This window comes from Cygnus atratus, chromosome 8 (assembly GCF_013377495.2).
Source record: "Cygnus atratus isolate AKBS03 ecotype Queensland, Australia chromosome 8, CAtr_DNAZoo_HiC_assembly, whole genome shotgun sequence".
Lineage (NCBI taxonomy): Eukaryota > Metazoa > Chordata > Aves > Anseriformes > Anatidae > Cygnus > Cygnus atratus.
This window is the reverse complement of record NC_066369.1, coordinates 1,640,941-1,655,936: the sequence shown is the minus strand read 5'-3', so window position 1 is coordinate 1,655,936 and position 14,996 is coordinate 1,640,941. Positions and strand designations below refer to the sequence as shown.

General features: G+C 38.4%; 1 protein-coding gene across 10 annotated transcripts in view; it reads right to left on the bottom strand.

Annotated features, from left to right (window-relative positions):
• Positions 1-14,996, bottom strand: part of SLC44A3 (solute carrier family 44 member 3) — a 104,880-nt gene that overhangs the window by 24,075 nt on the left and 65,809 nt on the right. For all 10 annotated transcript variants that reach the window (XM_035537411.2, XM_035537412.2, XM_035537414.2 and 7 more), the window contains 7 exons: positions 14,144-14,286; positions 13,401-13,537; positions 11,926-12,019; positions 10,257-10,426; positions 9,590-9,679; positions 8,836-8,960; positions 7,133-7,319 (listed from right to left, as the gene is read on the bottom strand). In XM_035537411.2, the coding sequence (XP_035393304.1) occupies positions 7,133-7,319; positions 8,836-8,960; positions 9,590-9,679; positions 10,257-10,426; positions 11,926-12,019; positions 13,401-13,537; positions 14,144-14,286 (946 nt within the window). The remainder of the gene's footprint in view (positions 1-7,132; positions 7,320-8,835; positions 8,961-9,589; positions 9,680-10,256; positions 10,427-11,925; positions 12,020-13,400; positions 13,538-14,143; positions 14,287-14,996) is intronic.

Genomic DNA, 14,996 nt, shown 5'->3' with positions numbered 1-14,996 from the left:
TCACAACCCAAGTCCATTTGCCTGTAAATTATGAAAAATACTAATCCACCCCACAGCAGCACAGCAAAATTATTTTAAAGTGCTTTGAAAGGACCAAAAATCACTACACAGGTGCATAATCATTACTATGTGGTTAGCTTAAATATGTGTCTGTATTTAAAAAATCAAATTATTTTACTCCTACAACATTAGCACTATAAGAAACTCATCCCTCTTAGATGCTCAGAGAAGAACTATTTGCTATTGAAAGCCATGGAAAAAAGAACAAGTCTATGAATAGATTTATAGCCTACAAACTAAGCATTCTTCCCACAGGTGAGCCAATCTTGTTCTCAGCACTCTTGTAATCAAGACTCGCATCCATCAACACAACACAGCTGGCCCTCAAGGAGGTGTTTGTAGGTACTGTAGGTATCAGGCTTGTTCAGCAAGGCAACCTTCGCCGAAGTGCAAACACAGACATATTTTTTAACTATTTTGTTTTCTGAAAGGTTATGAATTTTAACTGAACAGCTAAACTCTTTGCAGTGCTGTAAGGCTGATCATTCCCAGAAATATTGCTGCTTCCATTATATTCAAATGCATTTTAAGTCTGTGAAATGCAAGATGCTTGCTGTTGTGAAAAAGCTATTACTCTTACCTCAGATCCCTTATCACAAACTCTCAGCCATTCTTCCCCATTCCCTGGCTCCTTGTTTTTAAGTTCGGATACAAAAGTTATTTATCCTTTTTAGATTTTTTGAGAATAGATTCATCTACTTTGGCACATTAAAACAAGCTATGTGCTATATCTTCCCTTCTTGTTCTGAATCTAAGTGGGGGGTTCATCGCCCTTGCTTCTTCCAGGGGCTCTAGACTGCCAGTTTCCAGCAGCACACCCAACTAATTCCCCCCAAATATGCTCATTAACCATAGCCTATAGCCTTTTCTGAGGAATTTGGGCAAATGATAGGTCAATAAAATGCAAGGTCTCCTACCTCCCCATTTCTAGCATTATATATATATATATATATATATATTTCTAGCATTCTAGAGACATTATGCCGTTTGGTAGCAGCATTAATCATGTTTTCCAGCATACAATCTACTTGAACATTTCTTTTTCAAAAAAAGGCACATTTCTGGTTTTGCTTCTCTAGCTTTGTCATGAGGATTGGAAAATATCTGCTTTGTAAACTAATTCCTTTTGCTTTTTTCCAGCCTACTGAAATAACCACCTGCAGTAACAACAGCAATGGTTTTGTTTCCTGGCCAGCCTTACACACGGCTGTGTGTACAGCACTGTACCCTGCTGCACAGGTTGTTACCTCACAGAAATCTGTTTACCAATGTAAATATCTGTGCCTGACTGATACCCTGTCTGCTGGGCCTACTGTGCATATACAATGTTGTCAACAGAACTCCATGCAATGCTGTTTTTCATGTCAGTCCTAGCAGCACGGATAAGCTTTAATGCTACCTTAGATAGGCTTATGAGAAAAGTATATGCCTTTTTCCTCATCACTCCACTTTGATCTTACTGTTCACGTAAGCTATTTCTCAACTTTCTCAACTCGTAATTTCTCGTAACTTTCTCAACAAAGCCTTGAAACACATTTTTAATTTGTCAGCAGAACATTTTTCCTCCAACTACATACTCACAGCAGAGTCTGCTGAAAATGAATCCTTCTGGTGTACTATATATACACTCCTAGCGGTAAGGCTAACAAGTCAGTAGTAAAGAGCTTACAGAACTAGAGTCCTCCAGCTGAATCACCAAATCTGAAAACCTCTGATCAGTACAAATGTTTATCTGCTGCAAATACTTCAAAGCAGTGCTGTTAACAATGCAAACAATCACAAGTGTTTGCGGCAGGATTCGGAACAGTTCCTCCACCTGGCTGTGCACTGACTGCAGCGCGGTGCCATGCCGCGCCGTTGTACCAACCAGCCCAGCAGTGCAACGACAGGAAAGGCAGCGTGCAAAGGCAGCATCACCAGCTACACTCTGGTACTCTAAGACTTGGGTTAGATGTTCTTGGTCAGCAGCAGCTGCTGCAAGTTTTTGCTGATGCCCGAAGCAGCAGGCTGTTTTAAAGGGATGAAAATTCCTGGGAAGTCTAGTTCAGCAATTTCATTATCAGAACAAAGAACCACTGCCCAGAAAATACCAAGAGCCTGTTTATCAGTTCCTGTTAAAATGAAAATACAATGTGCACTTCCCACTGCTAAGTGAGGAAAGGTTCTGGCAGCATGCACTGAATCTTCATGCGTCCTCCAACAGAATTTATTGTGTAATTTTATTTATTTATTTTTTCCATGTAGTGGTATTTACAGCAAAGCTAGCCAACTGTAATTGGAATGTCAAGGACCCCGCAAGCAATAGGTTTTTATTGTTGGTTTAGCTACTGAACAACTTTATATAGCAGTTCTATTGCTCTTGCCTGTAGGATGCACCTTCACTACAGGAAAATCTCATGCTGCCTTCTCATCCTGCATTACGTACACAGTATTAATGCCACCTGGACTTCACAGCTCCCGCATGCTAGAAAGCTGAAAGACATGTTTTGCTCTGCCAGACAGCCACTTAAGTTCTGCAATGAAACACCACACGAATTTGCAAACAATAAGACTCAACAACCCTAAGACACATCAGCTTTTCCAAAGCACAGCTGAATTCCATTCCTAACCGGCTAATGGTTCTAACTGGTGCCACTGTTTGCGCTGTCTCAAGTCTTGTGGAGTCTGGCATTCCTCCTAGATTTCTAGGTCTGGAATTCACTCGCTCTCTGCTGCTCTTACAGACTCTGAATTACTGAGGTACTTAAGCAGGTGCCTACCTTAAAACGCATAACTATTCCCACTGATTTTATAGGATTATCAACGGTTTTCAAGCCAGTCATGTGCATAAGTACCTTTCCAAGGGCATCTATAGGTTTCTACAGCTCCCAAGAAGTTAGTCTCTTCTCAGAGTAACACTAACTTTTGGAGAGGATGTAAATAAGGTGCCTGTGTGGTCACATAAAGATCAGGTGCATCACAGCTCAAGCGAGAATCCAGTGCTCCAGAGCTGTAAGATGCAAAAACGCTATAAATATTATATGACTAGCGAAGATCCAAGAAAAATGTTAAGAACAGGTGCAGCACAGTAGCAAGTCAATTTCATTTGCCCATCTCTTTGTATTATACAAAAGAGTCATGTCTTTATAAAAATTTCAGTTTCTCAGCTTTCTTAATATATTTCCATTTAAGATATAGATCCAGAAAATACATGCGTGAGAAAAAAAAGTCAAAGTATCATAAACAAGACAAAACTACCTATATTTTATGTAGTGAATGCTGGCTAGGCAGCTATTTGTCAACAGAGAAAACAAATTGTTCGAAGAGAGCATATCCTGGGAGATCTTCAGAAAAGATCTGTGAGCTGTTGCAAAAAGTCCCCAGAATTCAAAAAACAAAAGAAATGTCTTCCATCTACAGGGTGATTAAAGAAAACAAGTATAAAATACAAAGCTGGTCTGCCAATGTATTATTAGCCAAACAGTACAGTATACATATATATATATATATTTATGGGATGCTTACGTTCTAGCCGTTCTAAAAAACCAAAGCAACCAGCTACCTTACTGTGATCTGCTTTAACAGTCAGCATTTTGAGGACTCATATTTGGGTTGAAAATTTGAAATAAAATTTATAGGAATTTTCTCAATATCAAATCTAGCCTAGAGATCATTATCCTCGTTTTGAACTACAAAAGAAATCTAAGCTGTGGTTTACTGGGTCTGGAACAGGACTGGAACAACTGTCATACATACTTCTTGCTGACACTGACCTTCTCTCTCACCTCATCAAACCCCTTGATCTGTGAGCCAGATAAAAACAATCCTTTATTACCTCCCCAGATCATTAAAAGGCTAAAACTGCCTTTGTTGCCTTCGAGCTCCTCTCAGGAGGAGTTGTTCTGTAATCAGAGCAGCTGTAAACAACTGAGCAGATTCAGAAATAAACCTTTCCTACATTACTTTATCGGCCCCTAGTGGGCACTGAGGCTGCTGCAGGTCATTTACATGTTATTTACATATAAACACCTAAGCCCCTGGACTTTGCCAAAAACTCGGTTTACATCTGTTGGGTAACAACAGCCGCCATTTAACATAGACATTGTAATAAAAAGCATACTTGCAAACAAATGATAAAACCAATGGATTCAAATTTTAATCAGGTAAATTAATGAAACTCGTAGCGTGCATTTTCCTACCTGCATTCACACTTAGGCTGTAACTTAGAATTGGTACAGATCCTTTATCAGATACACATTCCCTTCTAAGTATTAACATGCTATCTATTAGCAGAAAACTCATACAGGGATTGACACCTACACTAAAAATATCCTGGCAGATCTCAGTTAAAACACGTTTTACTAGACTCCCTACATGAGCAATATATTGATAGTTAAGTGCCTGGAAATGACCTTCCATTCTTATGCTATATCTGCAAGAAATCAATTCTTTCAAAACTGAGAGCATGCTAGAAATTTCAACATTGCTCTACTATGCAGCAAGATTATGCTGCCTTCCATACTGCCATTTGTATCTTGGAGCACTAGCATTCCTATTATGCTAGGGAAAAAAACAAAAAGTAAAATACCTCTGAGCCAAGAGACGTCTGCTGCACTATGAATGTCAGAGCAGGTCACAAGCTATTTGAATTCTGTTCTCCAATATGGCAGGAAAAAAAAAGCTGAATGGAAATGTCTAGCAGAAAACAAAGAACATAACCAATACGGGAAAATGGCACAACATGGAAAAATCATAAAAAGTCTCTCAAAGGCAGTTTTCACTGTTTTTTATTTCCCTGTGAATACATGTGGAATTTGCTTTCAGATGTAATGTGCAACTCACTATTTTCCTGCAAATCTGTAAAAGCCTCCAGGAAGTATCTGACTAATTCCCCATCCGGCACTTATCATCAAGCTGTTTCTGTCATATAAGCTAAAATATTTCTACTCTTTTAATGATTTCTGCATTTCCAAAAGCTTTTCAATATGACAGACTCAGCTGGCATTTTCTAAATTTAGATTTAACAAGGGCAAGCTTCACATCCCTACATGTGCTTATTAAAGAGTACCAATGAATATTCTTGTGGGTAATGTGTCAGCTCAGATAAAAATCAAGAATGTAGTATTTTTTCTAATAGTTCTTGTTAATTATATATTTAGCAAATCTGTGTGTTATCATTCTTTTTATTTACCTGCTGCTATTTTTACTATAGTTAATGTCTGTTTTAAATTGCTTCTGATCCAAGCAGGTGCATGAAATGAACAGTTGGTTGACAGCCCAGGAGATGCTCCTTTCTATAAAGGACTTGTCTGAACCAGTGAAAAGGTACCCCCACAAGGACAGTTTGAAAATTACTGCCACCTAGCTGATACGTGCAAAAATGGGATGAAGACTACAGAAAAGCTAAAAAGGTATGTCTAGCACACGATACTGTCTCTGTAACGGGAAAACCCAACTCAGAGGAGCGTGGAAAAGAAATATCCATGACCCTTAAAGCAAAGTGAATCTGTCTGACTATTTAGTCAGGTAGGAACCACTCACAAAGAGACTGCAGGCTGGACATCTGGCCTTGCTAGGTCAGACTGTTTTGTAGAAGCAGGTCATCAGGCAGACAGTGCTTCAAGCAGCAATTTCTGATGGACATGAGCTACTGGGAAAATGGTAGCTGAAACAGAGAGATCCTTGCAAACCTGCATAACTCTCCAAGGAAAAATGGAGGGAAACAGATCCTGGTCTAGCCTAAGCAGTGGCTGACTGATGCACGATACCAGTATAGACTCAGACAGATGGTGTCTCATGTTGCAGGTGAAGTGGGTTTTGTACATTGCCAGATTTAACAGGGTCAGACTGAGATGGAAGCAGTTGTCATGGGAGAGGAGTGAGGTGCCTGACCCACAGAGGTGAGGAATACTGCCAGTTTTGGCAAATGGGCTCAGCTACAGAAAAGTTAAAGGCTTTTCTGACCTTGAAGGGATCTGCAAGCCTGTGCAGAGGAGTTACTACAGCCACAGTCTCAAGAAGTGGTGAAAGCATATGACAAAATAAAACATAAGCGTTAAAAGAGCTTGGCTGCATTTGCTTCTCCACACACAAAGGACTGCAAAGATTCAGGAAAACAAAACAAACAAACAAACAAACAACAACAAAACACACAAGAATAATGAAAGCTTCCATGACAAACAGCTGTCTCTGCCTGCATCAATTCTGTATGAACTCCAACCCACAGGACAACATCTGACTCCTAGCAGTCACTGTAGAAATTCAAAATGAAAAACAAACAAAAAAACCCAACACTCAAATCATAATGATTCCCATGGACAAAAGCTGATATCTGCATGAAGAGGTATTCCCAGAGCTACACACAACCAGCTTAGCATCCTTCCTTCAGGTGATGTTTCACAAAAGGAAAACCTTCCCCTCCCTCAGACAATGATGCTGTGCCAAGGGACAGCACCCAAGTTAGATATGGTTCAGTCAGTGACAAATCTTATAGCGGAATGTCCCTCAGTAATACCATTTCCATACTCATAATCTGTTCTTCTTACAGATCTTTCACAGTATGATTGACTTTCTCTACAGAGCACCTCCTCTACAATTGCAAGAGCCTCTGGATCGATCCAAATACTATTGTACCAACCCAGATAATTACAGCAGTTGTCAATAAAGTACTGCTCTAAAACAATGTGCTGCCTCCACGACAAGTGGGCATTGTTTATAGTCAGAGGAGATTAACAGGAGAGAGAAGACAACTTTTAATGCAGTTATGAAATGAGAATGTTACTTTCCTCATTTAAATACATAAAGCATATACATATCTACCACAATCTAATCATAAATTAAGTAACTGAGAAAGAACAAACCTAAAGCCCACATCTAGGAGCAAAAAACCTTTCTCCTGTGGTGATGACACACAGAAATACAGCAATGTCAAAGACTGTAGCAAGAGTTTAAAAAAAAAAAAAAAAAAGAGTAAAACGCCTAAATAACATTGCTAGCCCATATTTTGCATACTAACAGCAGAAGGTCACATATTTAAGAACTGAACTTAGAAAGCAGATAACATTCATCAAAAACATGGAAAGCATATACTTACCTGCAGTTCCTAAGCTTAGTAGTACAGCAACCCAGAATATCCAGAAGACAATCAGAATCAGAAAGGTCCAAAGTGGTTGGAAAAGGAGGAAAGGGATTCTGCTTATTATTTTACCAACAATCTGAAAGAGTTGTACAGTGAACTGAAGCTTCTTTCTTAGCACAAGTATAAGGGAAAGCAGAACAATCTGTTACAAAAAAAGAAAACAAAAAATAGTTGTTTTTTTTCTTTTCTTAAGAGAAGTAGGAGAAGTTGTCATATGTGAAATTTACATTCCACAAACACTGTGCACTGGAAATGCTTTCTAAGACACTGCCTATATTATCAAGGAGCCTGTGAATTAAAATCTTTAGTTTCATGAAATTAAATCTATTAAGTGTTACTATTGCTGCTTTAAAAAAAGTAAGACTCAAAAAACTGCAGTTCACCCAATGGAAACAGTCTGTTTTGCTTTACAGCAACAAACATAAATGTATGTTTTGTGCTACACTTTCAGATATTCTGTATGTCATGAACATGTAAACTTCCTTCCTACTCAAGTCAGCTTGCCACCATTCACAATGGTAGGAGGTCCAGTCCTTTTCTGCAGAAAGTAACAGTAGCAAAACTAAATTGATTTAAGAGCTCTGTATACACTGAGGCAAAGCAGACATAAGATGAAACCTCTATTTAAATAATTCAGTTTTCCCAAAGTACAAAAACAAATTCAAAAAACAACAACAAGGTGTAAACACCACACCTCACAAGTTTTTTGTATTTGACAAGGAACTATGAACAACATTTAAAAGACAGGCTGGAATTCATAAAATAATAAATGCAACGAGTGGCAGTTGGTTCACCAGTTTTCTTGCCTGTTCAACAGAGATGCCACCAGCCATGAGAGAAGAGCAATCTGCAGCAGACGTTCCCACTGTCCTATGAATGAAAGTCAGCTGCATACAAATAGACCTTCTCTTACTCTTTTATTATCGACAGAAGTTAAAAGGTAAGTTCATAACTTACAGAGGATATGAAAAAAATCTGATCTGTAACATTTATATTTTCACTATAAACTCATAGGCTGTTCATATCCAGTGAATCCTAGTATATGGATCTGCTTTAAGAAAACAGAAATACAAACATTTTGACAAATGTCTCATCAACTACAAATTGTACACTTGTATTGAACAATGACTCCTCTAACACTGCAACATCAGAGTGAAAAAAATGTCTTTAAAAGTTGAAGGCCAGAGTCAGGTTTTCTGTTGGAAAACAAGGTCAGTGAGAGAAAAGCAGAATTTAACCCTGTAACTTGAGGCCTACACACTGCTGCCCGTGCTTCACCTACCCCTTTCATTGTCTAAAAGAGCCACCCCTCTCTACTTCTGACACGGCAGGCTGAATGCACAGATCTCCTCTCTGTTCACTCGCCATGGTTCTACAACTAGCTGATGCACAGAAGAATGGGGATGGAATGTAACTCCTGCATTTCTACAAAACTGGTGCTAATGCTGCTTATACAAGTGTGACACAGCCCTGTGATGAAAAATGAAATTCACAGTGAAGATATAAAACTGTTTAAATGACTGTAAGCAGATCTCATCATTGATTCTCCTTTTCAAATTTGAAATGGATGAGGAATTATTCTTATTGCTGCAGAACCCCTGTAGTTCAAATTTTTTAGTTACAGCCTCCATCACTGCCTACTGTAAACTACTACTTACTGTAATTATTGTAGAGAAGATAGCGTATCCAAGTAGAAATTTTACGTTCTCCTTTTCTGTTTCCAGTTCAGTGCTGGGATCATTTCTGTAGTCATAGTAGAGCCACCAGAGGACACCTGAGACAACTGCAGCAAACAAGCAGTGTGAAGGTGGGCAGTGCTCCCCGGGCTGCAGCATGCAGCCTCCCACCTCCCTCCTGATCCCCTCACCCTTCTGCCTACACCCAGCTCTGCTCAGGAGCTGTCATGTACGAGAGGTACAGTATCCGTGATCACAAAGAAAATTCACATCATGGTCTGTTAGTCTGAGGTACAAACCCAGAAGAAGGAGCTAGGCTAAAACTCAGCCATATAATTTTATTGAGGAAATAAGAAGCTAACTGTTATGGAATGACAAGCATTAGCTGGACACATTCCTACAGTTCTCCCTTTCCAAAGCAGGCAATATAAAATTTCACTAAACTTTCTGTGAAATAGCAGCATTTTCGTAAATGCACTCATCTGCCAAAAGAAATGTCATTTCCAGGCATCTATAAATAACTAAACCTTATCATCACCCCAGCAGCTGGAACAGCACAACCAGATGTTGGCACCCCAAGGCAAGCAGGACTCAGTTTGAAAATGTCTGGGGTAAGCTTAAGGTTACCGAGGAGGGCCATGGAGAAAAGGGACAGCTGTTTGTTCAGCTGTCTCTCCTTCAGTTTAGTGAGATGAGTGCTTTAACTACCCATACACTAAAAGGTAAATATACTTACATAACAACCCAAATACAACCAGCGCAATCAAAGTATGGACCAGAAGTGTCCAAATGAATCTGAAGGTTAAAACCACTATAAAACAGAAAGCTGAAAAATACACAAAGTTTATTATTAGTGTTACCAACCATTTAACTTAACTCTTATTTATGTTATAGTTAAGTTTAAGGTTCTTGTAGAATTTGGGCTTTTACTTTTAAAGGGTGGTCTCAAAAGCAACAGCATGTACTGAAGTTGGTGACCTTTTTAACATTTAAAACAATTATCTACAACTTTCTAGTAAAGAGTTTATAACTGAAATATTTCACTTTGGGAATAATTGGCTATTCAGTAATATTTTGTATAAAGATTAAAGTTAAAATCAAAATGTTAAAGCTAATGCTATTATTCTTTTTATCAACAATTTCTTAGTCCCATGAAAAAAGGTATATGATCATATCTAGGAACACAGAATCTGCTATTTGCTAGCACTGAATTTCACCTGTCTATGCCTCCTGATAAGAAACAAGAACTCTTCCTTGAAAACAACTCTGCCCAGAAAATGTAAAAAAGGTCAGTACTTTTAAATAAAAAACTATAAAGGTCATAGAAACATTTTAAACCTCACATTCTAATTGAATATTATTCACTTTTTATTTATAACCTCATTTTTTATTTGTAACCTTACCTAGTGCAAGGACACTCAGTCCTATCACAGTATCTCTTCCTGCCAATATTCCACTCAGAATTCGGTGAAAAACATCCATTTCATTAACCATACTTATTAAGACAGATGCATATTTGGAATAGCATTCAGGATGTTGTGGAACACACCGATTAAATAATGGAAAAGATTTACTGGAAGGTTAAAAAAAAAAAAGATGATGAAAAATGTTTTCATTACTGGACAAACAGTTTCAAACTCACAGCAATCTATTCCACTGCTCCCTTTCAAGCCCTCTGCAGTGCCCTTCCAACAGCCTCAATACACTTTTGCAGCAGCATCCAGACAATCTGCAACCTACCAGTTATCCTCCCTGCCTGGGAGAAAACCTTACACACAGAGTCTGACACAACAAGACATTGGACATGGGAGTGGTCTGTTACAAGTGGCCAGACAGTAGTTCTATGCTCCATCTGCAACATAAACTCTTGGCAGCACCATGCCTGTGTTGCTGTGCTAGAACATCCATTCAAGACCAACCTGGAGAATTACTATCTCAATCACCATCAGCATGTAGCTCCTATCCTGTTTCTAATCTGGCTTTGTCTGCTTTGCTCCCATGTGTTTATGTAAAACACAAACTCCTGCTAGTATGGCTGTAAACTATGTTGTTGTAGAGAATGTAGAGACCATGAACATTTTGCATCATTTTGAGGATATTTAAGTATTCTCAAAGCTGCTCCAAAACAATGTTTGTAATGTACAATTAACATCACCTAATATTTACATATAAAATTATCTGGCTCTCAGAGCCAGCTTATTGAATTTATTTATCATCCTATTTTGGCAAGGCCACACTACAACAAAGAGACATCCCTACCTAAAAAGGAGAGGTCTGTTCATCAGCACTTTAAAGCTTCTCTGACTAGCTTTGCTGCTACTGTGAAATGTTACTTTGTGAGATGTATATGGTAAGTTCCTTGCCAAATAAAGGAAGGCTTAAAAAGTCAAAGAAATAAGTAAAATATGCCATATTTTTCATCAGTTTACATGTCTTCCTTTGATCCATTGTATAACGCTTTTATGTGTCTCCTACTCTCTTCTGTGTTTTTTTTTCCCCTCTATTTGCTCTTGTTCAGAGCAGTAGAGGACTTAGCTCTGCAGACATGGAGATTCCAATTCTTTGCTGTATCTTCACGACAGCAGAATTGAAAATCATGGGTTTAAGGATTCTGACTCACTAATTTGTAACAAATTAAACAATACAACTAAACTGACATCTGTACTTTTTACATGCTGCAGAATGTTAGATGCTGACATCCACAGACCTGCGGTTCAAGCCAGTTGGCTGTGAAATGATTCTGACAGAAAATTTCTGGGTTCAAGATAACAAGCCAGGTCCGAGAGCACAGCTCCTTTTCCTTGGCATTGAGGGAGAGAGCAAAAGTCTGTGCAGGAGATAAGCTGCCCCTCATGCGGAGTGCTCTGACCCTGATCTGGAGAGAAAACATCTCTAAAGGGTGGTACAGTCCTTGTTCATTCTGTGGGACAGGACACAGGCGTGTTCACAGGCACACACAGCAACAAAATTTGGATTGTAAAGCATCATGTCAGCTACAAAATGCGAGGAACTAAGAACCCTTAAGAAGCTGTTTGGACTCAAGGGTGTTGTAAAGTACCCATTAATTCTTACCTTGGTGGAACTGGTAGTGTGGGACACAACTCAGCTGCCTTTGGATTTAGTGTGTAGCTGGAAACATTCAGGTTGTAAACACAAAGACAAGAACCTAAGAAATAGGAGAAATTGTAGCTTAATATTAGTTACAATTTTGGAAAAAAATACATTAAGCTTTGTTTGCACTTCTGCTTTAATCCCTTAGAAGGCCATATTCATCACTGATATTCTTGTAGGAATGTAGATTAGAATTAGTTACCCATTAGAATTAATGGGTAAATCTACAGCAACCTCTACAGGATCTTTTGTCTTCTACACTTAACTTCAACTACCATTTACAGATCTTCCCTGAGGGCAGGCACACTGTTTGTTCCATAGCACAGTACTTCAGCTTTAAACTCTTGCTCCTTTAGACAACAGAAAAACCTAAATTGACACAAGCTACAATAGAATCAGGTCCCTCGTAATTTAGAACAGAATATATGTCTATCCAGAAGCTTAATACTTTCTGGACTCTGCCTAAATAGTGCCAGGTACTCTGCTAATAATACTCTGCTCCATTATATAATGCTTCTAGGAGAGAAATGCTGGTTGCATTCAAGCCATTCAAAATGCAACACTGCCCTCTCCCTTGAGATGCATATGCAAGCAGTTTTAGCATGTGGATGGAATTTCATGCCATTTTATTCAGTTACATTGAAATTACTTACACAATATCACAGGTGCTTACAGCTTTCTGTACATAACCAAATGATGACAAAATATCCCAAAATGAAATTAAAACAAATGTTGTCAATTTAAATAGAAACGCTTGACAAAAACTCAACAAAACCAAAAAGAATGGAATTCTGACCTCCAATAAAAATAGCCACTAGTATCTGTATGGTCTGCGGTTGATGCATACACTGTGGAATAAGGGTTAGGCCTCAGGTTATTTTACTTACATGTTGGAAATGAATAAAGTGGAGCTGCCTCTTTTGCACAATAGCTACTTCTGCCATCATATTCATCTTGAACAGCAGAAAAATTTAAGAAAAAATCTAGGTAAAATAGCAAATTTGGGGCTCTGATGTCAAAAAAGGTAACAGTGCCTATGTATATCTGGAATTAATAATTCCACCATGGTTTTAACCAAATTTAAAAGAACCATTTAGGCAAGTTTCTCAAATAGCATGTAAGCTCTGTTCACATACAGGCATCCCCAACAAACCAATTTAGTTCATTCTCAGCAGCCAGTTTTCTGCTGGATAATCTCAGCATCGTGCAGGAATGAATCAACAGCTTTCAAATTTGCATAAGAGAGCTGTAACAATTCTAGAAACTATGGCTCTGAAATAAAGCAGAGACGAGGTTTTATTTTCTGTTGCCATGGACTGCTCAGGAAATTAATGGTAAGAAATGACTCCCTAGCGTAGCAAACGGAAGAATAATAAAGTGAAAGCTTCTCAACTGTTCTACAGATACATTAGATACTCATATTCCCTGTTGCACACCATTGTTCCTTGCAAAACTCTGGAGGTCTTCCAAAGAGTTGAGCTGCTCTTGTGGACAACTAGACACGCACAAGGAAACTGAACTGATTTTGAGGCTTTGCATTTCCAGGCTGCATGAATTCAGAAAGAACACATACCTAGAAAGACAAAAAGATCCTCGTTTCAAAAAACAAGCTTTATGGTTTTCATAGGTTTAAATTCTGAGTCTTCTTTCCATCTTTTTAAAGTGCTACAAAGCAGATGAAACTTTTTCCACATACAATGAAAAAAAATGGAGTTTGAAGGCTAAAGTTAAGAAGCAATTTGAGAATATGCTATATTTTTACATTTCATTTTAGGTTCTTAAATGTGATCAGAAACTTCCAAGGTGGATGCCACTCTACAAGTGTTCTCTTGCACAGCAGTCAACAGAATGACTGGCAACTTCAGCTTTTTTTAAACTTCCATAAATTCAAATACTTGTCTGTGTAGATTGACTACTGGTCTGTCTGAAGTCCTATTTAAGACCCTATCTAAGAAAAAATCAGCATAAAGCATAACGATGTAGTACCTTTTCAAATTCCATCTTAAATTTTTAGTTTCCCCCACCATTTTGCACAATTCTTACACCTTATTTGCCTTTAAATTTAAGCATGTATTTATATATGTTTGAAAATGATCGACAACTAGATGATGTATATCGTATGAAGTTATGCTCACTTCTCAAACATTAGATTTATTTAAACATTATCTGATGTACTTACTTTTTATTAGTCATGTCCTGTCCAGAAAGGGGTGCCCCTTTTACAGGAGTGTTCTTCCTACCACATATGTTCCCAAAGCTGTCATATCCAAGCACAAGTCTTTCTGCCGCACCAGCCATCACAGCATAGCCAGTTATAAACATCTATTAAAATATTTTTTTCATGTGAAATCATGCTATGATAGCCTTTCCCTCCCATTCAATAAATATTTCTTTTAACACATGCATTTTTGTCTTGTGAAGGCAAACAGTTAAATCTAAAATTCACCCCTCTGAACAAGGCCAGAGCAAGTCATATGGACAAGTTTAGCCCTGTTGTCTCCTTAGACCCTTCCTTTATCTTGCAGAAAGCGGACGGTACATGAATTAATTTAGCAGAACATCACAGGCAAAGAAAGATAGGGGCTCAGATTAAAATGATTGGAAAGAAGTAGTAAGGTGCTAAATCCTGCCTCTGTCAAAGTTCCTGTGTGTCCCTGGGCAAGATCATGCAGGTGGTAATTTTCCATATGTAGCCACTGCTTCTCATATTTCAGAGTGCCCTTCAAGACACACCTGGGCACTATATATGCTGAAATGTTGAGACATTGCAGCTGCTATTGAGGTGTATTTTAAAAATAAAGAATAATTAAAATTCAGGTTATCTTAAATTTCAGGAAGGTGCATTCTTTACCACATGTGAAAAACCTCAAGAGAACTACATTGTGAACTTAGGTGTCACTGCACCGAGCTTTTGGATGCTCTGTTGCTAAGCACCTCTGCTACCTGAGTAGCAGCAACACTTTGTCAACATAAGATGCTCTGCCTAGGAATGCAGCATATACCCTGCTCGTGTACCCCATGAGGGCCAAAAT